The 25,924-nt window shown below is 41.5% G+C and overlaps 1 protein-coding gene across 1 annotated transcript in view; it reads left to right on the top strand.

The window, feature by feature from the left end:
• Positions 1-25,924, top strand: part of DAGLA (diacylglycerol lipase alpha) — a 188,927-nt gene that overhangs the window by 102,132 nt on the left and 60,871 nt on the right. Inside the window, exons 4-10 of the mRNA XM_054972259.1 lie at positions 1,516-1,727; positions 6,993-7,094; positions 10,366-10,504; positions 12,925-13,012; positions 18,288-18,422; positions 22,572-22,649; positions 23,673-23,797. Coding sequence (XP_054828234.1) covers positions 1,516-1,727; positions 6,993-7,094; positions 10,366-10,504; positions 12,925-13,012; positions 18,288-18,422; positions 22,572-22,649; positions 23,673-23,797 — 879 coding nt within the window. The remainder of the gene's footprint in view (positions 1-1,515; positions 1,728-6,992; positions 7,095-10,365; positions 10,505-12,924; positions 13,013-18,287; positions 18,423-22,571; positions 22,650-23,672; positions 23,798-25,924) is intronic.

Genomic DNA, 25,924 nt, shown 5'->3' with positions numbered 1-25,924 from the left:
TGCGCTCTATGCAGGGCTTCCCCTGAACCTGATCTGGTGGTTACAACAACTGGTCCAAAATGTGGCGGCATGGGTCATCACCAGAGTGCCTTGCACTGCGATATTGTGCCAGCTGCATTGGTTACCTGTGGAATACCGGATCAGATTCAAGGTTTTGGTACTAACTTATAAAGCCCTATGCGGACTGGGACCGGCGTATTTACGGGACCGTCTCTCCCCGTATGAGCCCCGGAGGACGCTTCGATCCAGTGATAAACAGCTGTTACTGGCCCCTGGCCCCAGGGAGGCCTGTTTAGCGTCGACTAGAGCCAGGGCCTTTTCAGTCCTGGCTTCAGCCTGGTGGAACACTCTACCTAAAGAGATCAGGGCCCGGCCGGATTTTCTATTCTTCTACTGGGCCTGTAAGACAGAGCTGTTCTGCCAGGCATATGGTTGATGCTCTGGGCCTCTCTGCCAGCCACCTAGAGAGAGCCGTGCCCCTACAAAGGGGCACCACCTAACTTTTGCCATATATTTCTGGAGGTGGGTGGGTGGTGGTTGCTGGTGAAATCTGCTGCCATATGTCTTTTAAAATCTGCTGCTGTATCGTTTGTTGTGTGTGTTCTTTTTTAAATATTTAAGATGTTTTATTGGTTTTAAAGGTATTTGTATTTTACATTATTGTATTAACTGGAATCTACCCTGAGTGCTGATGCGGGGAGGGTGGAATACAAATCGGAATAAAATAAATAAATAAATAAATAAATAAATAAATAAATAAATAAATAAATAAATAAATAAATAAAATCCTAGTATAGGATTACAATAGTGTGAATCTGCCACATTTTCTTCTGCTGTCGCATGAGTGTTGAAAGCATGTATAGGCTTTAAGTATGCTTCCCATTTCTGTGATGAAAAATGGAATAAATCTGTCAAAAGGTATTGCAGCCTCTGTGGAGGCAAAGGAACACAGTGTGTGTTCTGGAATGTTATCCAGAAAGCTGTGTTTAGTTATACAGTTAAGCAGTATTTAAATGTATACCATAAATAAATGTATGACTTTAGAAGAACATAGCTTTACTGTTGGGTAAATGTGATATTTGCCTCTAATCTCAGAAACCCACAACTAGCTGCATGTAGTAACACAGGTGGTATTCTGTTGATGATTGTGCCTGGAAATTCCATCATATTTACTTAACAAAGGGCAGCAAAATGCTGTGATAATTTAGAGACTAGCTGGTTTATCTTGGTATAAGTTTTCATAGGTGATGCTTTGTTTCATTTAGATATATAAAGTTGTGAATGTTTACACAATAATTCCTTGTTAGTGTAGAGCTTAGAATAAACAAAGCAAAGAAATTAAAGAAGCATTTCCCTCTCTAAAGGCTTACAGTCTAAATGCTGACAAGGTTACCCTCTCCTTACCTCCAATGTTAGTCACATACATGCTAAATCAATGCTTATCAAGGAAAGGGAACGATGTCTGGCAAAGGACTACTCTATTTTTGGTAACTGTATTTTGCTTGTGAATGGCAGGTTCATAATACTTTCCGTGGTGCTCTTCGGACTGGCATACAATCCCAATGAGACCTGCTCTCTTAATTTGGTGGACCACGGCAGAGGCTATCTGGGTATTTTGCTCAGCTGCATGATCGCAGAAGTCGCAATCATCTGGCTCAGCATGCGTGGCAGCATCCTGTACACAGAACCCCGGGATTCGATGCAGTATGTGCTGTATGTCAGACTGGGTAAGAGACAGTGATCAGGGGACTTTATAAATATTTGACCTCAGTGCATTCATCCCTCACACTCGCAAATGATTCCTCCTTTTGCACAGACAAAGCCCCTAAAACTCATTCCTTTAAGTATTCCTGTAAAATATGAATACTCAGACTCAAATGACTTCTTATCTGAGGACACTGTCATAGACGGATCCCCTATGCATGGTGTAAAATTAGACAGGCTGAAGAGGGCTGTTTTTTCAAGAGAGCCGTTCTTGTCACCATTTTAGTTTCATTTGTTTTATAGATGTTGGAAATGCTGTGGTCTACTTAAATTCTCCTTGTGAATGTGGTTAATATTTGCCAGATGCCCCTATGAGGTCTGCATCAGTTTACCCTGTGTAAAGAGTTCTATTATATTGCTGAACTTTTGACCATCTAAATATTTTGGATCCATTCCACCTTCTCCTTCCCCCCTTGAGTTAAATAGTTTACAAATTACTGCATTTGTTGCCTTCCCAGCAATTCTTGCATTCTTCTTCATTACTGAGACAGAGATGGACATTTATTACTTTTAGTAATAGCTACATTTGCCTTGGCCTTCTGCATAAGAAGTTGAACATGGTATGTAATACATGGTTACCCTGCTCTGTCTGGCCTGAAACTTCATTTATGAAAATAATGAAAGAGAACTGCATGCTTTAATGTGCATATATCCAAACATAGACCCAGCTGCCTAGAAACTGAAGATTGTTTCTCCTTTTGCTGCCCATGTGTGCCTACTGTTTTTTTCCATGATATGCAAATAGGATTTGTTTCATCCTGGGAAAGATGAACCATTTATTCCTACAGCGCTCTTCAATACATCTTTATCTGCAAAGAAATGTTAACAGGACAATGGAATGGGCATTGCTCCCACAGTGTTTTTAACTGGCCTTTCATTCATACTATGATATAGATCACTATAATATAGATCTCATCCTCACTAACCTTTTTGACATAATGGTTTGGGACAAAATATTTTATTAGAATTTGTTAAAAAAAATTGTCACAATAAGGGCATTGAACCAATTTCAAATATTGTGACAAGGTAACGTAGTGCCTGCTTCGTATTTTATGTTTTATTTATTGGGAGTACTCTTTATGCTGCAAGTGGTTATTGCTTTTCTGATTGCTAAGTTCAAGATATTAATGAAGGAAGTAAAGTTTACTCTTTCTATTTTTTCACATACTTCAGCCTCCCTAAAGATGTTTGAGAATTCTAACTAAGTGGACTTGAAGGGGGAAGAAAGCATACAGCATCCCATGTCACACTCTAGAAAACTTCATGTGAAGCTATCTGAGACCCTTTTTACACTCTCACTTTGCTCCTGATCTTTTCAGAAATGAAAGCTCATTTATTTGGCCTGCTTTTGCTTGGTGCGTTATGCACAACCACTTGATGTCGGATTTCTCTCCGATGATAAATGTTTGCAGAGTCTCCCCCCCCCCGCCCCCATATTGGAAAATGAGTTTGGATTGGAAAAAAGATTCTCTGAAAATACTTACCTCATTGCGCATATTGTTTGTTTTGCACAATTGTTAAATCACTAAAACAACCAATCGCCAATATCCTGCCTGAGAATCTCTTCCTTCCACATGCTGGTGTGCATCATTTTTTTGTTTGTTTATTTCAGATGCTACTGGTTCTGTACATGCAGGCATCCCACAGCCCCCTTGCCTGGTTTTGAGTATCCAGCCTTGCTAAGCAACAAAGTGCCCTGCCATTCAGTCCCATGCCACCCCAGACTTGTCCCTCAGTATCCCTGCTTGCTTCAATCATCTCTTTTCATCCCTAAGAACCTTTTTAAAAAAATTGGCTGAAATTAATGATGACTTCTACACCCGCTACTACCTTTTCGTCCTTCCCATAATTGTAGCATAAACAGTTCTTGTTAAAACTATCTTGTTCTGAGAGAGTACGACAGTATCTTCCTGGCCACTAAAGCTAGAATCTGTTGTAAAGTCTTGTGTGATCTCCTCATGGCACAGGTGCTGAGCCTTGATTGTCCATTTTGCAGTTTTTGCTCTGGGTGATCCTCATTGCTGTGATTGTAAGCAGAGTGATCTGTAATTACATCGTATAGCAGAGATGACTTGGGTTTTAAGTGATCCAGAAACCTTTAGATTGCATGTGTATAAGTAGATAGGTGCTGAGCAGAGAGACACTTCTCAAGATGTCAAAAACAAGGCAAGAGGACTGTGGGGTGTGATGGACGGACTGAGCCCCCACAAGGAGCTAGAGCCACTTTTTAAAAAATATTTTGGAAGCTGAAAGAAAAGAGAGAGGGCAGGAAAGGGGAGGAAAAGGAGAGAAGGAGGGAAGAGAAGAGCCAGGCCGTTTCCACACGGCTTACTTTATTCTGCAAAATAGCGAAATCTCACGAGAAGACGCTGTTATCACGTCTTCTCACGAGATTTCACACGAGATTTCTCTATTTTGCAGAATAAGGTAAGCTGTGTGGAAACGGCCCCAAACATACCAATCATTGTGCAGGGTGCGGATCTAGGGAGCGTTGAAGAAAGGTGAATGTAACCATCTGCATGGGAGTCAGACCTGGCATGTTATTGAAGAAAACGTTGTAGGAAACCAGCATCTACTAAACTTGGGGCAAACCCCAGAATACTGTTCTGATCAGCACTGAAGGTATCAAATGCTGTACATAACTGAGAAAAACATCCAACACAGTATAGGGCCAAATGGGGGGCAAATAGTCTGTGCGTAAAATGCCGGAGTATAATGAGGGTTTTTTCCCCCAATGAACATCCCCCTTCTCATGCTGTTTTGCTATTCGCCCTTTCCTAAAGAACCTTTTAGAAATGATGTGTACTAATACTGTTCAGAAAGAACAGTAAAGGGCTTCATTGCATTGAGGCTTATAGCATTTCCCTGCTCATGCCTTTGAGAGATCACTACTATGAAAATTAGACAGAATAGCCTTTCAGGTGTCGATCATTTTTTTGTTGCCAACAAAACAGGCTAGATGAATGTTACTGTGCATTAAAGAAGTCAAAAAACAACAACAATCCCTTTAAAATGTTTAAAATGGGGTTTCTGGGAAAGAAGTGCTGTCTGTTATTATTTATTTGATTGATTTAAAAGTGTGTCTGTTATCCCTCAACTATCATGTTCCCTCATCACTGATAACATGAAATACTATCCCAGAAATGTCTATGGAACATGTACAGTCGCATTCCTTGCAGTGATGGGAAAGGTGGTAGTAATTTTATTGCTTTTCTGCAGTAATAAAATATCGAAGATTGAGTACTGATGTTATTCTCACAAAAGAAGCACTAGCTCAAAGAAAAACATATGAACCCTCTCTGAAAATCTCATGAATGATGGATACACATATATTGCAAGAAAATGGCTCTAACTAAACTTTGGCTGCATATGGATAAGAGCATCAGGATGGACTTTCCACTATTGAGTCAGTTTGTCTGACCCACCATTGTTTTTTTCATAACTATACAGATGTAATTGGGTACAGTGGAGTAGGGTTCCATTGCAGAGTAGTAGGCAATTTCAGTTCTAGACAAAACCAAAAATAAACCAGGAAAAAAGAAGGTCACCGAAAATGTTATTGAATAGCAGCATATTCCTAAAGTGTGCACTTCACAGTTTCTTCTTTTTTTAAAGGAGCACTCAAAAGAAATCAATTAAAACAAACTGTTGAAGAACATTTCTCACACTGCTTTTTGGGTGGGAGAGAAATGAAGTATTTTACTCATCAGGAGTACCCTGACCTGGACAGCCAGGTCCATCAGATGTTAGAAGCAAAGCAGGGTCAACCTTGGTTAGTACATGAATGGGAGACCTGTAACGAAGACCAGGGTTGCAGAGGCAGGCATGACAAACCACCTCTGTTAGTCTCTTGCTATGAAAACCCCAGCAGGAGTTGCCATAAGTCAGCTATGACATGACGGCACTCTCCAATACCACCACTCATCAGGAGTAGTACCCAGTAGGTACTTGCACCAGATAATCCCTAAACACATGTATTATAGCAATTCTGGCCACGCTTCTGGGAGCTTGTTTTGACTTTTTGCATGAAGTACTGTGAAAATGAAATGGGTTGACTCTTGACTGATAGGGAAAAGATGAACATTCATATTCATTTCATATTTATAGCTCTGTCTCTTGATAACTTCACAGTATCACCTTCAGTCTCTGAAATGTTATTGTATGTGACATAATCATTTTTTTTAACTTTTGGCAATTAAAATTAATACAAATTCATTTGAGGACTGTACTACAATATTCTACTTAATAATTATGTTGTATGAATTAGATACACAAGAGGTGTTGTTACTGTTTTGCAAGTATGTCATAATGATGTCTCTTAGTTGTGCTGTGCTCTGCTTTGGGAGCAAGATCCTGCCATTTAGCTTAAGAGAAATTAAACTGTAGCATAAGCCTCATTCAGAATTGGGTAGAAACAGGAAAGATTAAATCTATTTCAGATTTGCCAAGCTAGCTTTTTGAGCTTAATTTCTCTTCTTGGTATTTGGCAAGATCTGTATTCAGAGCAGTAGTAATGGCACAGAAAATATATTGTTGAAGGCTTTCATGGCTGGAGAAGGATGGTTGTTGTGGATTTTCCGGACTGTATCACCATGGTCTTGGCATTGTAGTTCCTGACGTTTCACCAGCAGCTGCGACTGGCATCTTCAGAGGTGTAGCACCGAAAGACAGAGATCTCTCAGTGTCAAACTGTGGAGAAGATGTCTTTCGGTGCTACACCTCTGAAGATGCCAGTCACAGCTGCTGGTGAAACGTCAGGAACTACAATGCCAAGACCATGGAGATACCGCCCGGAAAATCCACAACAACCATGGCACAGAAAATGTTTGAATACTGGTATGTCTTATATTGCCTATGTTGAACACATCCATATCCTTAGGATATTACCTATTTGACATGATGTTAAATGGATTGGATGTGGAACTTATACTTGAGCATTACTGTACCAAAAAAAAGGGTTCTAAATTTTATTATCTGAACCTTTTTTGCCAAAAAAGGGGGTGTTATGTTTTAACTTTGTTTGGAAACAAGTTGATTTTGCTTGGAGTGAAATAATAGTTTGAAATGGGTATTTTTCTTGCTGCCTGAGAATTGCTGATAAGAAAGACTATGGTGGGATTGACAGCAACATGGCCATTAGGCTGCCTGTCTCTGACATCCTGTGAAATGAGGTATTATTTTGTTAGAATAATGCTTCTCTATTGTGCATTATGTTCTTATTGTTTCAGCCATCCTGGTTATTGAGTTTGTCTATGCTATTGTGGGCATTGTTTGGCTAACTCAGTATTACAGTTCCTGCAATGATGTGACTGCCAAGAGTGTCACTTTGGGTATGTATGTGAGGCTTTTTGTATAAATTTGTTTTCTGCTTATATAATGCTACCCTCACTCCCAATGCTTTAAATATAAATTTAACCAATTCATAAAAATACTCATAGAAAGAGCTCTAGATGCCTTGTCCTTTTGTTTATGTGCTGCCTGAAGGGGTGTGTGTGTACACATATCACTATATTTAATAGTGAGCCCTCTGTGGCTTCACAAAAACCATTTATACTCTGTGACACAGAATGTTGAGATCAGTTGATTCAGTTAAAGCAGAGGTCTCAAATGTTGTGCCTGTGGGTACTCTGGTGCCCTCTGACATCTTTCCCAATGCCAGATGGGGCTTTGGTCCAGCAGGACTTCTAACTAGAGATGGGCACGATCCGCATTACGATCCAAAAAACCCCATGATAATGGCGATCGTGTGATCGTGACTCAGCGGATTGTGATCGGCCACGGCCAATGATCCAGCGATCGGGAGAGGGCTGGATCGTCCTCGGATCAGGAAGCCAGACACTCAAGCGCCAGTAATCTATTCCCAGGGCAACGGAGCCAGGGGAATGCCTGAGCTGTGTTTCCCCTCCTTCTGTTGCACTGGAAACCCGAATGGAAGCCCAGCTTTCCTTGATCAGCAGGGTTTCCTTCCAACCACGGAGCAGCAAAGCAGTCACCAGTTGGGAGAAGACACCCAGGGGAGGGAGGGGGAAGGGAGTGTTCTGTAGCCATGGGCACTCTAATCTCATCCCTGCAAACCCTGCTAGGCAGCTCTGACGGCCAAACACAGACGGCCAAACACAAACACAGATGCCGCCGACATCACCCACCGTTCTTTTCTCACCAGCGCGCTCCTTTTTGGCCTGGCGGGCGGGCACATGGGGGGGTGCCGCCGGCGAGCGGCCAGACCCCCTGCCCCCTGAGGGGAGGTGGCTTGTCACCGTCTCCCCGTGCCTGCCGGGCCCGGTGGCCGCCGCCAACACCCACCTTCCCACATAGCTGGGAATAGCAGCGCACCCCGCTTTGGCCTCCACGATTCACGATCCACGGATCGGGAATGGGAGATGATCGGTGTGGATCGTTTAGTCAGGATCGTCACCGGTGCCGATCCACGATCAGCTGGATCGGCAATTTTTTTTGGATCATGCCCATCTCTGCTTCTGACTGATCAGAGGTGCATATCTTTTTAAAAAAATATTGCTTTGACCCCCAGCTGCCACAACATAGGAATCTTCATTGTGTGACTGAAGGTAAGCTGTGTGTATTGAAAAAATATTTTCAAACATTTTAGAAGGTATCTTGTTAAACAGATTGTCTGCCTGAAATGTTGAAAAGTTACTATTGGAGTTATGCATAACCTGACATTTTGTGGTTTCCCCCACCACCCTGTGTCAAAATTCCAAAGGTGCTCCCAGGTTCAAAGAAGTTGGAGACTCCTGAGTTAAAGGGAGAAGGAACGGAGAGGAAATTAGTTACTCAAGTCTCTGAGAGCTTACAGAATCCTGGAGAGATGTATTTATTAATATTTTTTTCTTTTAACTCAAGATGATTTACCAAAAAAGTTAGAATAGTAAACGTTAAAACCAAATACAATAAAAGACAGAGCCGCAAAATCCATCCCTCGCAGGGGTGAGGCTGAGATGTCAGAGCCGGAAAATCCATCCCTCGCAGGGGTGAGGTTGAGATGTCAGAGCCGGAAAATCCATCACTCGCAGGGGTGAGGATGAGATGTGTGCTTTCTTGGGAAACTGCTTCCTGGGCTGGAGCTGAATCTCCCTGATGACTTGTGACCTGCCTGCAAGGGAAAGAGACATGTGTGGCCAGAGACCCAGCCCTGTCCAAGCCCCAGCCCAGTCTGCCATGTTTTGGGTGGGAACAAGTGCGGCAGCTCCAGTATCACAAATTCAGCCCAGAACCAGATGATGCATGACCCTCTGGTGAGAAAGTGCTGTTCATTGGAATGGTCTTATCCTGTGAGGGAGAAAGTCAAGGGGCTGAGCACCTTCCATCATCAGGGAGTTACGAACACCCTGTCAACCCAACCTGCGGCCACACTTCCTCCTTTGCCAGGAGGAGCCCCAGCTGAGGGAGTCGAAACAGAGCCCCTAAAAGGGTAGCTGGTTCCCCCCCTCCGCATGGCTGCGTCAAGACCAGTTTTCTGGGTGACTGTCTCCATGGCAAGCAGCTGCTGCCACCGACCCCCCCACCAGTGAGCCTCACCTGCAGAGGGTGGTGTTTGGGAGGGTTCAGGTGAGGGGGGCAGCTGGCACAAATCAGCTAGCCGGGTTAGTTGCTGCCCCAGCTCCTTCTTACTTGTCAGTGGTCCCTCGCTCCTTCCCAAGCTGGGACTCCAGAGTCAGATAACCTGCAAGGGGACTTGGGTGATTATTGTTAGTTAGTCAGACATTCTGGACTTTGCTCTTTTCCGCTTGAGCTGAGTGCAAAGTGCTCCCAATTTGCCGCTAAGTCCCCCAGTATACTCATGACTCACCACCGTGAGTACCCACTCTCCTGCCTTGTGCACAAAGTCCCCAAAGCAGGAGGCTGTTGGGCAGAGCCTCCAGCCACCACCCACTTACCTGAGTTCATGAGCGGCGCAGCCGGAGGTTATGTAGGGTGTGTGGGCAGCTGATTGGGCACGAGGAGCACACCTCAGAAGCACACACAGATTGGTCGCCATAGTTGCCATCCTATTCCCCATTCAGGCTGCATGGGTGGGGCTGGGCGCTGGGTGGCCTGTTTTCCTGTTCAACGGGTGCCTATGGGCTATGCTGTCTTTTTTTGTGGTGTAACTTGCCGCTGCTGTAGGGGATGTTCCTGGGCTTGGGGCAGCTTTGGAAGCTGTCTAACATGCACCCCCCTCCCCCTCCAGTGCTGGTATGGGGACTTGTGCCACACTTATGCCTCCACCCAGCCGCCAAGTGTGCCCACTGGCAGTGACCCATCTGCGGTAGTGCACCTCGGGCAGATGTCAGTGGAGAGGGGGTTATGCCCACATAAATGCCATTTACGCCCGCGCAAGCCTTAGTTCTCTCTCTGTGCACTTTCCACCCCCACCCCCACTTAGGATTGCACTGTGAATCTTCTTTTTGATATTACTATATTTATTAAAAATTTTAAGATGTTAGCCTATGAATCTCTGAAGCAATCAGAAAATTTACATAAGAATGGCCTTCACTTTAGTTGGTGAACATCAGACACAATAAACTTCATTGCTTAAAGTGGATAAATGAGCCTTGTCTACTTCTGAACAAACCTTTCAATATTTCTGCTGTATTTTGCTAGGAATGGTTGTCTGCAACTGGGTTGTCATTCTGAGTGTTTGCATCACTGTCCTATGTGTCTTTGACCCAACGGGCCGCACTTTTGTGAAATTACGAGCCACAAAGAGGCGACAACGCAACCTGAGGACATATAACTTGAGGTAGGGAAGCACTTAACAACACTGCAAGGAGGTATGAGTCTAGAATTGGGTATGCTGGTGTTTGCAACCCAGGAGCTGTTTTTATTGATTTATTTCATGATTAATTTCCCCTCTTTCCCTCTTTTTCACTAAACATCAGTTTTCCTGTATTGCCGCCAGTGCTGCTGGCAATTTAAAAAGCAGAGTGCAATGAAACAGTTTGTGAGGGCTGCTGTTGGCGATAGAGCCTTATTGCATGTGTGCTTCTCTAAATCAAGGCCAGTAACTGAAAGTAATTAGTCTGTTTTATGTTATGCTGGAAGAAATATATACTTTCTCTCCCAATATATAAAACTACTTTGTTTTTCGGATGCCATGTTTTTGCCTTCAGCCATATTTTGCATGTAGTTCTCCATTGTTAATGCATCATTGTAGCAAGAGTTGCAGAAGAAACGTATAAGAACATAAGCAGTGCACTGCTGAAACAGACCAGTGGACTGCTTAGCCCAGTATCCAGTTTCACGCATGAGCCAAACAGTTGCCTTAGAGGGCCAACAAATAGGACACAGGGACTACAGCCTTCCTATGATGTTGCTCCCTAGCACTGATATTCACAGCTTTACTCTGGATATGAAGGTTTCCTGTAGTCATCTTGTCTTGTAGCCATTTATAGACATACTAGATTTCTGCAATCCACAACCTGTTGTATTATTTATTGAATGTTCCAGTTATTGATTGCATTGATTGGCACTGTGTAATCCATCTTGAGTCTCTGAGAAAGGTAGACTATAAATAATGCCAATAAATAAATAGTCCTATCTTCCATGAATGTATCTAATCCCCTTTTAAAGCCATCTATAAGACTTGGAAAGCATATTAGATAAATAAAGCATATAATTACAGGACTTTTTATTGAACAGAGATTAAGTTGTTTGTTGTTATGTAATAAAACAGAAGTCTGTATTATGGCTAGTGATTTCTACAAAGGTTACAGTTTGGTAAATCTAGCAGAAAATGCTTGACGTTATTGTTTTCTAGGAACTCCTATAAAACTTTGACAAGGCCATATTTAGTATTTGTGTTGGAAATTCTACTTCTAAATTGGTCTTCATTACAGCAGTAATCTGGCACACAAGGCCTATAAGCTTCAGAAGGTTAAGAGCCAAGAGCCTAGTCATGATAGAAAGGGTCATCAAGGGCCTCTGCACCTTCAAGAATATTTTAGGTTCTTTCTCAGTTCAGCATTTCTTTGTTTGTTTTACTTACTGTAACTCTCTAGTCCTTTTTTACTTGTGGAGTTATAAAGAAATATACACAAACAATATTTATCTCTCTAGCTTCACAGTAAGAAGTAAAAGAGCTGTTATTAGCTTCCACTCTTGTGAGTGCAAAGTTATTTCAGTTACTGATACACTTGGGGATCTATTTATATATTAAGCAATGTTAATGTTTAATTTTGTTTAAAATTATGAACTGAAATAACATTGCTTATATCAAGACTAGAGATGGGCACGAACTGAAATACGAACCAAAATTCGGCACAAACTGGACCAGTTCATGGTTTGTGAACCGGTGATTCATCAGAGCCCGCTTCTGACAAACTGTAGGGTGGTTCGTTTGGTTCATTTTTTGGTTTGTCACTGCAGACAGCCTGGTGCCGATCAATCAGTTTCCTAGGTAACGGGATGGACTTTCTGCAGACCTTCTGCTGACCCGGAAGTGGCCTTCTGCTGACCCGGACGTGATGTTTTCACAAACTAAACGAACCGGTTCGTGAACTGGGGTAGGTTCATGAAAGTTCATGGTTCGTGATTCATGAAATGTGACAAACCATGAACTGCACGGTTCTTTTTTTCCCAGTTTGTGCCCATCTCTAATCAAGACTTCTTTGATTTTGCTGATTTGTTTTAGCCTACAGTTTATTGCTACATTATAATCTTACAGAACAATGATAAATAGTTAGATCCTTTTAAATTGATTTCAGTGGACTTAGGAATGTGTAACTGTCCTTTAGATTGGACTATTAGTCTCTTTACCCACCCTCAATAACATTTCTGGCTACTAGTTATGATTAGCTTCCTTCAAAAGGAGGAATGCTTCGTTTCACCTTTTGAAATTCTTCCATTCCAGACTTGGTTGCTCCATTATTGGTTATAGGTCTGTTGAGGGCTGAAGAAGTAATAGCATTCAATAAATTTGGACACCCATAATTTCTAGTGCTGCTGGATGCTACCTTGCAAATATCATCTTTCCAGAACCATACATGTATGTATCTAGATTGGATCTGAGGTTGTAGTGCAGAATTTGTTGATATAGTTAACCTTTGTTATAATTAATCTCTAATAGGCACTCTATCCATCCTATTTTTGTGTTTCTTTTGGTTTCCTTTCTGAAGCTGTGCATCCACGGTTCATTTGTAATCTTCCCATTGCTTATTCTAGGCATCGTTTAGAGGAGGGACAGGCTAGCAGCTGGACTCGACGGCTTAAAGTTTTCCTTTGCTGCACTCGAACAAAAGATTCCCAATCAGTAAGTAGAAACTATCTTTCCCATCAGAGAGTAAACAATGTATGGCCCATCAAATTCAAATCTTCTCAGATCATTGCACTATGAGAATTGCCTGGATCATTAGTAACTCTGTTCCAGGTAATATCTCCTGGAACTCCATGAACTCTTTATCTAGAATGTGGTCTGTCAGTTCCTCTGTAATCTGGTGCACAGATTGTTCTGTTTTATATCTGGACTTGACCTTACATGGTTTCCCTCCATTTGAGGGGCATATCTGCATTACTTTTCCCTCTGCCATTTGTTCTACACTTTTGACAACAACAGAAGGAAGGAAGGAAGGTACAAGCAAGCACCTGGAAAAAGATGGATCCTTTTCAGTCGGAAAACATAATATTTGATGCACTTCCAATCATGTCTATGGCAAAGTTGGGTGAAGGATGGCAAGAAACCATCATGAACTGAGGATGCTATGTGTGTGGGGCAGTCTGATCTGCATTGGATGTTTCTCTGACCCTTTTTAGACATGTTGTGCAAATACACCCTGAAAGATCACACTTTTGAATGAAACTTTTAACCTCTTTATGCCTACAATAAATGCTGATTTACATTGGGTGAAGGTTTAAATCTCAAAAGAAGCTGAAGTAAAAAGAAAAAAATCCACAGAAACACAAGATATGGTCTTGAAAGAATTATCTCATTTTAAAGGGGTTTTTTTAGTCAGATTCCATATATTGGGAAACCTAAACCTGTATTGGGACTGTGCAGCCACAGACAAGCCTTGGAAAGAGATTTTCTAGCTTTAAAACTCTAGAAGGCACCTAATGTGCATGTGCAGGCGTTTCCCACCAAAACAGCGTTGCCGAGCAGAGTGCCCTCTTATCTCTGTTTCTCTTTCACCACTGCTGAGAGAGGTTCTTTCTTCTCTCTTCTTTGTTCTTTCACTGTATTCATTGTCTTCAGAGAAATTGTTCCACTATCCTCCAAGAAGGAGGAAAGAAAACATAGGATTTCTCATAAGACGTTATTTAAGAAATGCTCAAAATGTGACACCAAGATGCCTCATACAGATGAACATGAGCTTTGCCTTCTTTGCCTGAGGGAATCACATAATGTCCACTTAACGGCATTGCCAGAGATTTGCCCCAAAGGCCAAGAGTGGTCGGGCTTCCCTCTTAAAAGCAGAAATGTGGGAAATTATTTTATTGGGTTCCGACAGGCCAGCAGTTAAGTCATCTGTGGAGCAAGAATCCAAGTGACTTTCCCCAGTTCTGAGGACTTGGATGCCAGATCTGACCAGAAGTTACTCACTGGTTCCATCTGCTCCAAAGGCTTTGACGCCTTATTGTCACCCAACCCACAGGGAGGAAACATAAAAGTGCTGTTCTTTGGAACCATCCCATTCCAAGTCTCTGGTTCTGAACCACCTACAAAGAAAGCGCAGATGAAGACTAAATACCCTAAGCAACTGGCATATAATTCACAACATAGACATCATTACTTTGATGCCTTCATTTATTGTAGAGGAGGAGATCTGTATTGCTCCCTTGACATTTCTGGAAAGACTTAGCCCCCTTTGAGTCCCAATGAGGCATGGTTACCAGTGACACCTGAGTTATTTCTATCGTTAGGAAGGGTTATCGTTTACATTTTTCAAAGTTACCTTCTTTATCCTACCAGGGAACACTCTATCACCTCCCTCTCAGGCCCTTCACCTCGCCATTACTGATTTACTAGCCAAGGGAGCTATTCAGAGGATTCCCAAGGGGGAATCTCCCCTGGTATTCTGGTCAAAGTACTTCCTGGTTGACAAGAAGGATGGTGATGTTCAACCCATGTTAGATCTTTGTGCTTTGAATAAGATCATTAAAGTTGAAAAATTTTGGATATTGACCCTCTCTAGTGTGATACACTTCCTGGAACCGCATAACTGTTTCGCTGTAATAGATCTCAAAGATGCATATTTTCACATTACTATACACCCAAGACATAGAAGGTATCTCAGATTCCGATAATGGAAATGAATTCTTCCAGTATACTGCCCTCCCCTTTGGGCTGGCCACAGCACCTCGTGTCTTTCCCAAATGTATGGCTGTTGTAGTTTCTTTCCTCAGATCACAGGGTTGCTCTGTCTACCGCTACCTGGATGATTGGCTTTTAGTTGCCGAATTGAGAGCTGTTCTTGACCCATATTGATGTCACCATATGCACTATGTCCTCTTTGGGCCTCATGATTAACTGGAAGAAATCATCCCTTACACCTACCCAATGTATTCAGTTTATAGGGGCTAGGTTTGATAATACCTGCCACTTGATAGAGCAAGGTCTATACAATCCCTTGCCCTGCGCTTCCAGTCTAACTGTTTTCAATCTGCCCTGTCCATACAGAGGTTGCTGGAACTCATGACAGTCACCACTAGTGTGGTTCTGTTTGCTCGTCTTCATATGAGACCACTGCAGAACTGGTTCATCAGTCGATGTAACCCATTCAGGGATTCAGAACAGGTTAGGTTCTCCATCACCAGGTCTATAGTCAGATCCCTTTGTTGGTGGTCCTATAAGAACCTACTTAAGGGATCACCCTTAAGGGATCCCGCTCCCTGATATCTCCATCACCACAGATTTTTCCCTCGGGTTGGGGAGCATGCTGCAGTGACCTCTCCACGCAGGGCATTTGGTCTCCTTCAGAGGCAGGAATGCATATAAACATCCTTGAGTTAAGAGCAATTTGTTACTCCCTTGCTTTCTTTTACATGTCTGTTACTCAACAAAAGAGTTCAGGTACACACCAATAGTACCACTACACTTTACTACCTGAACAAGCAGAGGGAACAGCAGCACTAACTCTGTGTAAAGGCTTCAAAACTGTGGCAGTGAGCTATAAAGACCAACATCTTCCCACAGGTGATACACATAGCAGGCACAACAAGCGACAGAGCTGACTCCCTAAACAAAAGGTTCTGTCCTGTTGGTTTCTGGTCTGGGGAGATCGGTGCCTGGGGGTGGTGGGCCTTCCTGGTTGGCCATACCTGTGAATTGGAGAAAGGGCGCGTCTCAGAAATGGGGGTAGGAGGGGGATTTACAGCACCCACATCCCTTTCTTCCTGTGAGGTAGACAGTATACTCTCCGCTCTCTCTCTCTCTGGCTTGTCTTGCTTCACGCTCTCTCTTTCTTATTCCCTCTGTCTCCCAACACTCCTCATCAGCTTCCCTTTTCTGCCCGCTTTTATGGAGCCATCCTAGGCCCTTGCCCCCAACCTCTCCAGGCATCGACCTATCTCCATTGCTCCCTTCTCCCTCCCTGTGGAATTGCCAGCTGAGCTGGTCTATTCCAGTGCGTCCCATGCCCCCTTCTAAACCTGGACCCCTCCCCAAACATTTCCCTTCCTCTTGCTGGGTGGGGCTGGGTGGGTTTGGCCTGGCCTGGCCTCAGAGTGTCTGCATGATTCCAGTTTCTGGGCTGGGCTAGTGCTGGGGACCTCCCGGGCTTCTTGTGCCATCTCTGAAGCTCCTGAGGCCTCTGTTAGTCAGTCCATCATCCCAGTGGCTTCCTGGGCTCCAGCCATCGTGTCTGCAACTCCCAAGGCCACCACAGGCCATGCAGGCATGTCGGTGACTTCTTGGGTCCCTGCCATCCTGCAGCTCCTGGGTCCCCTACACTCACTAACCCACAAAATGTACCACCCCCACCCCCAACATCTAGCTAAAAATCAAAACTTTTCTTAAAGCTATTCTGACTAGTACCTACTCTAAAAGCTTGCTAATTATTTTGGCTCTAACCTGGAGATGGAAAAATCTCCTTTTTAAATGTCTTATTTAGGTAGGAGCTATTAACTAACTACATTATCAAGAAGCTTAATTCCTCTTCAAGAATCAAGCAACTCCTGAAAACCAAGACTACAGGACAGCCTGTGGCAGTACGAACACTAATTCTTACCTAAAGCACTGAAGCACCTGGCTTTAGTGAAGCCAAGAGATCCAGAGCAAAGTGACGGCAGCAGCCTAGTTAAATATTTTACTAAGGCAGAGAGGTCTGTTTATTTATTTGACTAAAAAACAACACTTGAATCCTTCTTAAATCTTACACAAGCCCCTATAAGCTAAAAATTAATTTGTATTTGTTTGTCAACAAGGTCTGCACCTAACCTACATTTAAAAACCTTCTGAAAAGTTCACCTACTTCTCTGAACAACAAAAAGGACCTCAAAACTCCACTAGTGGCAAAAAAATAATAACAATAGTAACTACTACTTCAGTGCAGAACACACCTCTTACTGGTGAAAAGCAATCCTTTCCCCCAAATCAGAATAGGAACTCTCAACGACAAATAGCAAGCAGCAACTCTTGCCTTTAAACAAGAAGAAAAACCAACAACAAGAGAAAAGCTATTCTGCCCCCTCCCTCAGCTTGCCTTTAAACCAGCATGGAAGCAAAAAATGAAAAAGAGCCTCCCAAGAAGAACAGTCTGCAAATAAATGAACAGTAACTAACTGCAAACAGTTTAGCAGAAGCCAATGCACTCCCCAGAACAGCAAAAGCAATTATATAAGATAAACGGTAAGAAAAAACTTGTCCTTCCACTTCCTTATCCTGTCCCTCCCAAAATATCAAGCCAACCCGCCCGCCCCCACACACAAAAGGTAGGAAAAAACAGTGAGTTTGTACAACTCTTAATCCAGGTAGACGTTCTCCAGGCAGAAAGTGCATGTCCTTGGGTCATCCTTCAGGCAGGTAACAATCCAAAAAACCCAAGCAAACAGTGAATCGAAGGGAGAGAGCAGCCAGAGGCTAAACAGTAAGCACTCACAGCACAGTCTCTCCAGTCTCTGGCTCAAAATGAAGTCTGCTGAGAGCCACAAGCTGCTTTTAATCTTCTTTGTAGAGTTTGAAAAAGGCTCTCTCCCATCAGAGAATCCCAATCGGCCAGGCAACCATGCTTTTTCTCACAATTGTCCACTCAGTTCTCCTGCCTCAGTCCCCCCTTCCCTGCTGAGAAAAGCCCAGGAATCCCTGTGAAAGCAAGAAAAAAAACTGGAGAAGAGCAGCCTACATTTGCCAGATTAAATGGAATTAAACTGAATTAACCCAGTCCTAATCTGGCCCATCTTGATCTGATTCAGGATTTTCTGATTCGAATCAGCATAGGTGAATTTTGGCAAATCTGCATAAATCTGACTATATAGCCAGTTCTGGAAAGCCAGGTTACATACCCCTAGTCTCAAATCCCAGGCCAGTGTCTTCTTGCTCTCAGATGTTGTCTTAAATTTATTTTTCACTGTTCTCTCCTTTGACTTTTCAGGATGCTTACTCTGAAATTGCATATCTCTTTGCTGAGTTTTTTCGAGACCTTGACATAGTCCCATCTGATATCATAGCAGGCCTAGTACTTCTACGTCAACGGCAGAGAGCAAAACGCAGTGCAGTGCTGGATGAAGTGAGTATGTGGAATGTTTGGGGGTGGGGTGCTTTTCCATTTATAAAATGCAGAGATTATTTTTAAAAAAATTAATTACTGCAAAAACATTTTAAAAAATAAAGCAAACAGGAGTGGGGGGAGAAAGAAAACAGTGCTGGCTACAAAAACACTACTGGCAATTCTACACATAGGTAGAAGGTAAAAGATTTCCAAATATCTAGAAATTGTGTTTTGTATGCGATACGTTCAAATATTAATAAGTTTATAAGATCTTCAATCCAGTGATTTATAGAAAGAGGACTTTTGTCTTTCCAGTGTTGGGGTATAAGTCTTTTAGCAATTGTAAGAGCATGGAGGGTCCATTTCTAATTATCATTGGTTAGATTCCAAGAGACAGGCAAGTAGTTTAACTGTACATTAACATTCTCAAAAATAAATGAGTTTTCTAACGCAAAATTAATGTGACTAATAACTTCCTCCCAACAGGATCAAATGATTAAACATGACCAAAGCATATGATTAAGAGATGCATTTTGTGAATTACACCCTCAACAGTTAGACACTGCTTAAACCTTTAGGAAAAAAAAACACTGTGGTGTCCAATATACCATAAACATAATTTTTTGCTGAATAAGTCACAACTTAAGATCCATTGTATGTGTGTGTGGGGGGGGGGCTTCAAGTCAGAGTTGACTTATGGTGACCCCTAGTGGGGTTTTCATGGCAAGAGACTATCAGAGGTGGTTTGCCATTGCCTGCCTCTGCAACCCTGGTCTTCATTGGAGGTCTCCCATCCAATTACTAATCAAGGCTGACCCTGTGTAGCTTCTGAGATCTGATGAGATCACACTCACTTGGGCTATCCAGGTCAGGGCACAAGAAGCTTAAAGGGCTCTATTTGACTTGTACTGAAATAAAGGTTAAAAAATGATGTGTAATATTCTATCTTATCTTTAGCACTATATACTTGCTAGCTCCAGCCTAGCACTGGTGACATAATATCCACAGACACCCTGTAAGGGATGAATGGATGCCCAAGCTGCTGTGACTTCTCCTTCTTATGTAAATAGGGTTGGATAAGAGCTGACTTCGCAAATGGGCAAAAACAAGGCCAAATTTTTTCAAATCAAAATTTGCAATGGTGAGATACAGTATTGCAGTTGAACAGGGGAAGAAAGCAAAGCCACAAATGCATGATTTTAAGAGTTTTAAAACCAAAACATTTAAAAATGGTGTGGAGGGAGGGGGAATGCTCCTTTCTGCAGTTACTATCCAACAGGTATCTGTGTGACCACAATGGGATGAAGTTTAAGGCCTCATCTCATTGCTTTAGCAAAATTGGATGCTCCAGAACATTATTCCATTCATCTCTAAGGTTTTGTGTATCATATTTATTAACCAACTTCAAATATTTATATACAAATATTGTATATTTCACTTTCTATATTGATTCAATAAGAATCTCCAAATGTGGGGGAGATTCTGAAGCTCTCAAAGCTGCTGGGCCATATTTGGACAAATACTGCAATTGTAAATATTGCCATTTGGCAGAAGTTGTCAAATCATATTTAGCCCTCAGAAAAATGACAAGAATTCATTATCATTACCTGTCAATTGATATAAAGTAAAATTTCTCTTATCTATCCAAGCCTTCCATAAGAAAGATTTCTTCCCAATTTTTAAATCTGGATTTGATCATAATGTTAGTTTAGCATGTGAGAAAGGGTCAAATGGATATTGTCATGATATTATATACCATATTTCTCTAGCTGCAGAAATTGTTGGAGGAACAAAATTCATTTTAACATAAGTAGACTCTAATGCATGCCACTTAAAAAGTGGTTCCAAAAAATAATCCTCCAAAAGAGCTCAAGATGGATACTCGAAGTGAAGGGAGGGAGCCCAATAATTTGGACATCCTAACAAATATGCCTCATGATAATTACTAAAGTCTGGAAAACCAAATCCTCCTTTGTTAATTGAAAGTTGCATCTTCTTTTAAAAAATCTTGGGTGGTGTTGAACCTTACATAAATGTCCAAAACAAAGTACTAATTTTATGACTTTATCTACAAGTTATAGAAAAATGGATTGCACGCATGCCATATACAATTCAAAGTATAATATTCATTTTGAGCATATTTACCTTACCCCATAATGACAGGTTTAGGGTTGCCCATCTATCCAAATCCAAGGATATATTCGAGATCAATTTATTAAAATTCAACAAAGTCATGTCCTTAATATTCCTTGAAATTAATATTCCATGATAATTAATACCATCTGGGCACCACTGAAAATGTCCCTCAATAATTATACTCTGTGATATATTTTCTCCCAGTGGCATCAGTTAATTTTGTCCAATTAATTGAATAACCATACAGATCACCAAAATTATTAATCACATTCATTAATTCAGGAATGGAAGATTGAGGTTCTGAAATAAATGATAAAAGATCATTTGCATATAAAATAATTTAAATTCTAAAGACTTATAAAGCCATGTATATTATTACTTTATCTAATAGCACATGCCAGAGGTTTCAAACATAAATAAAAAATGAAAGAAAAAGGATAACCTTGTCTAGTACCTCTTTCAAGAGGAAATGGTACTGAAAAAATGCTGTTGGTCAGTACTGTAGATCTAGGGGATGAATACAGAATTCTAATCCATTTCAAATATTCATGAGGGAAGCCAAATTTGTTCAATGTAGAGAAAATAAATTTCTAGTATATTTTGTTAAATGCTTTTTCAGCTTCAAATGAAAGAAAAGCAACTTGAGCAGATCTCTTTCTATTGAATGCAATCAGATCAGCGACCAATCTATGATAATCAGATCCTTGCTTACTTTATATAAATCCTACCTGGTCTACATGCACCAAGGTTCTAATAACCATTTAAAGGTCATTAGAGATTACTAATATGTTTTCCTGGCCTATAGTCACCTATTCTGATGTGTTTTAGTGTTGGAGAACACCAAATCTTTGTCCTGTTCTTGTTAAACAGGCAGTTATTAGTGTGCTGTTTTTTCTGAAGTTTGCAAAGCTTCAAATTTGGTGATTTAAACTTGCTATCAGAATGGGGGGGGGGGGGAATCATGATTTTTCTCATCATGCTTTCAGCTGTACCCCATAATAAACCATAAGGCATCAAGTCTGTGGGGAAATGGTTCCTTAATTAGGCATATAGTAGTTTGGATCCACTGGTGCATTTCCTTGGACAGAAGGATTTCTGTCTGTGTGCCATGACTTTCTCACTTCCCCCTCCCCATGAAATTCAAAATGTCCTTTGAAATGCGGTTCCTGGTGGTTCCCTGGCATTCCTGGCCACAGGGGGAGACAAGAAAGTTACATTCTGTGGGTAGAAATTCTTCAATCGATAGAAATGCTCCAGGAGATCCAGACCGTAGTTGCTTAATTTGTCCTGATCATCTACTCTGATAAAAATGTCATGGCACTACTGAATACAGTAGGAGCAAATGCTTCAAATAATTAGATTGTGTTTATTGTTTATTATGGAACATATACCTGGAAGCATGCCATATAAGTATGCTTATGAAACCAATTTATCCAATTTAAAGTGTCCAAGTGCTCAAGTGCTATTTTGTCATATACAATTCATCACATTCTATACAGTCAACAACACATTAGAATACATATAATCAATTATATTAGTACACTTCATAATGTGGGGATGAAATGAATGCATCAGGACAGTGACCAAACAGAAATTACTCGGTGAACGTTTCAGTGTCAACTTCTGATCATTCTGTTTCAAAAAGAGGTCTTTAGGATCAACATTAACAAAAGTTAGAAGAATAACTAGAAAGATGATGAAAACTTTGCAGAGTGCACTGATGAACTGGTATGATATAAAGTCTAGAGTGCTGGATTAGGAGATCCAGGTTCAAATTCCCACATATCCATGAAGCTTATGGAGTGACCTATGATCAATCACTTACCCTCCCTACAGGGTGGTGGTTAGGATAAGATGGAGAAAGGGAGAGCTCCTAAGAGGATGGTAAGATAAAAATATGATTGATAGGTAGAACCGTATTTTTTAATCTACAGTGCTGTAATTCAAGAGGAGCTTCCATTCCCTCATTAGCAGCAAGTGTATTTCAGTGATACACTCTCATTCTGACATGTTTGTGTGTCTGATTTTCAGGCAAATAATGATATTCTAGCCTTCTTGTCGGGAATGCCAGTAACCAGGAACACTAAATATCTGGATCTGAAAAACTCAGTAAGTCATCAACTCTTAATGCAACTAAACACAGTTCTAGAGTGTGCACAAGTTTAACAGACCAAATCAATCATTTGTTTTAGCTCTAAGGCAAAACCTTTTATTCTAATCATAAAAATCAAAGATGAAACAACCTATTCGATTATGGGCACTGATACAACTTGCCCCTTGATTGAAGCAAGGAACAGACGTTTGATAAACAGTTGAGTATTATTTGCAATAATATCTTGTTTTTTCACCCTATCTGCCTGGCCACTGCTGTACCCACTAGCTCCCCCATAGCTCTCTCTGGTGCTTGTTGAGTCATTTAAACTGGAACTAGCAGAACAAATTGCTGTGCACTTTATTTTCAAGCTCGGTAACACAGCATAGCATCATCTAGTCCTTTAACACAAATGAGAAAGTTAAGCTGTGTACACAGTCCCCATGGCACTGCAAGATGGAGATGACTTTGCAGATTTGCACATGCCAGTCTCCCTTTCTCCGTGCCTTCAATTCCCTGAAATGGTTCCAGCAATCTATCAGCTGCTGCAAATAACCACTCATGTGAGTGGTGTAGCATTGGAACAGCAAACTCACATGAGATTTTTCTTCATGGTCATTGGAACCAGCTCTTTCTTATTTTTTATTAGTTCTCTCCGTCATGGTCATTTTTGAGTCATTAAATGTGATTCTCTAAATATACCATGCCAGCTGGGCTACTTATGATTCCTTTGGCCACATACTTTCTTTTACTGGTGTGGTCATCTGGTTTGTTGTTATGTAATATGCCAGCGAAAAGCAAACAGGTTTAGGGAAAAATTCTGGCCAGTAAAGAAGCCCAAACTAACCTCCTTCCTGTTGCAGTGCTTTCTTGCTGCAGGAAGTCATTCTCTACTGGATAAACTTGATGCCAGGAAGATCAGGGCTTGGAGGGGTAACAAAAATAATTTTGTTATTTCTTGGGAACTAAAGGAACAACATTAAGAGAGAGACATCTCCAGTGATGCCATTAAGCTACTATATTTCTCTTTTTTCTTCCAGCAAGAGATGCTGCGCTATAAAGAGGTCTGTTACTATATGCTTTTTGCATTGGCTGCTTACGGCTGGCCTATGTACTTGATGAGGAAACCCACCTGTGGACTCTGCCGCCTGGCCAGATCCTGCTCGTCAGTACTCATCCAAGTTTTCTTTGTTTTCTTCTGATTTTCTTTACTCTCTCTACAGCCATTTCCTCCCCTCTTACTTCCATTTCATTCTTCCTTTATTACTCAGCATTTCTCTAGCATATCCCCAGTCTTCCTTTCTTTGTATTTTCTTAGAGTCTCTTCCCTACCTATAGTTTTCGTCTATGTGATTTATTTTGTGTATAAAAATGGTTGGGGTTCATTTCAGTTCACACTGTCCACAGGTGTTAGTAATTTTTCTCCTAATTTCTCATTGTGTCTGTCATTATTAATAGAAGCAACCTCTGCATGTTTCCTAAGTATGTGGGGAGGTGGGGCTAGGGGTAGAGCTGTTGCCTCCAAGTGCTACACCAGCTGTGCATATCCTTGTTGTCCATCTGGACGAACAGTAAGTACCACATGAATAAAATAGCTCCCTGTGTTGATTAAGAGTGGCCATCTCACTGATTCAGCATACTAGTCATCAGCAGAGCTCCTCATCTGAAAACCATATATATCTGCAATCCTACTTTTAAGTAATGGGCTTAGGTACTTTACATCCGTGAATGGATAGCAGGATTGAATTGTTTTGCTGCAGTCAGTCGTATGTATAAAAATATGCAAAGTTCTTCATAAATTTAATCAGTAACTGAAATGAAGGAACATCGGTTAGACAGCATTAATCTTTCTGACCATATAGTTGATTAATATTGATCTTCCATTGATTGATCTTTCATATAGAGATCTGCAATGTGTGGCTATCCTTCATAGCACAACCCAAATGTGACTTAGTCACAGTCATGCCTCAAAGAGGAGAGAATCTAGTTTCTAATATCATTCTCATGATGCTGAATTTCAGAGCTCCTGAAGCTCATCATAAAGTCAGGCACAATTTGCAGTCTTCCTCTGTAGTTTTAGCCTCAAAAGAAGGGCAGGGATGATCTGTGCCATGCTGCACTTGGAAGACACTCTTGAAGCGAAAAACTGTGCAGTCTCTCTCCACCCTCTGTGCTCATTCTGGGCTTGATGCTAGAGAGGGGTCTGTTTGCAACTGCTTTCTCCACTCTCCACCCCTCTGCTGTCTCTGTATCTACTTTCTCTCCCCCACCCCCACCCCTACTCTTAGCATCCCAACAAGAGCAGAATTTTAGGGCAGTTTGTCTCTTCCTCCTTGTCAATGCTACCAAGTGATGGTACAGCTACTCTGATCAGCCTGGGATGAAAGTGACTGGGATGGCACAGGATGCTCAGCTGCTGGTATGGAAGGGAAGTGGGGGGAAAGGAGATTGATGTGGTACAATGCAGCCTGGTTAGAGCAGAAGTGAGCAATGGAATGTCCTTGAAGTAATCTTTCATTCCATTCTATTGCTGACCTAAGAGTGGCAGTCTTCAAATAGAGAAGCTTAAATGGAAGATTACAACGTGAGTTCACTGAACAGAGCTGAACAGAGGTATAGGATTCTTATCTCACTACAGATGCTAACTTCTGCTCTAATCAGACTGCAGTTGTTCCATTGCAGACAATTGTTCCATTGTTCCTTTGCATCCTGACAATCTTCTTTGCAACACCCACCCTGCTTCATCAAGCTGCATTGCACCCTTACATCCTGACACCCTACCTTACAACACCCCTCCCACCTTCTGGCTGAGATATAAAGGCTCAGGGATCTCCATTCCTACTAGTATCTAACAAAGAGAGTTTCAACTCTTGAAAGCTTATACCTTGAAAATCATCTTGGTCCGAGAACTGTCGATAACGAACAGCAATGTCTAACCTACAAGGAGATTACACAAATACAACATTCAAAGCTGAGAATAAAGACAGAAGAAGAATTGTCTCCTTGTTATGGATGGTTCCAGTACAGACAGATCAGAGACCTTTATAATGCGGACTGCCAGAGAGGAGGAATAAGATTGGAAAATTCGGAGTTAGAGGAAGTGATACTACAAGAAGGCAAGAAAGAAATATCCAAGATTTACAAATTACTTTTAAAATGGTTTACGGTGGACAAAACAGTAAAAGTCCAGATGGTGAAGTGGGCAATAAACTTTCATAAAGAAATAACAATGGAGGCATGGGAGTACCTATGGAAAAATACAGTGAAGATTTCAACTTGTACGAACATTAAA

The sequence above is a fragment of the Eublepharis macularius genome, chromosome 2 (genome assembly GCF_028583425.1).
Source record: "Eublepharis macularius isolate TG4126 chromosome 2, MPM_Emac_v1.0, whole genome shotgun sequence".
Lineage (NCBI taxonomy): Eukaryota > Metazoa > Chordata > Lepidosauria > Squamata > Eublepharidae > Eublepharis > Eublepharis macularius.
Note: the sequence above shows the minus strand (reverse complement) of the source record. Positions and strands in the feature narration are given on the sequence as shown.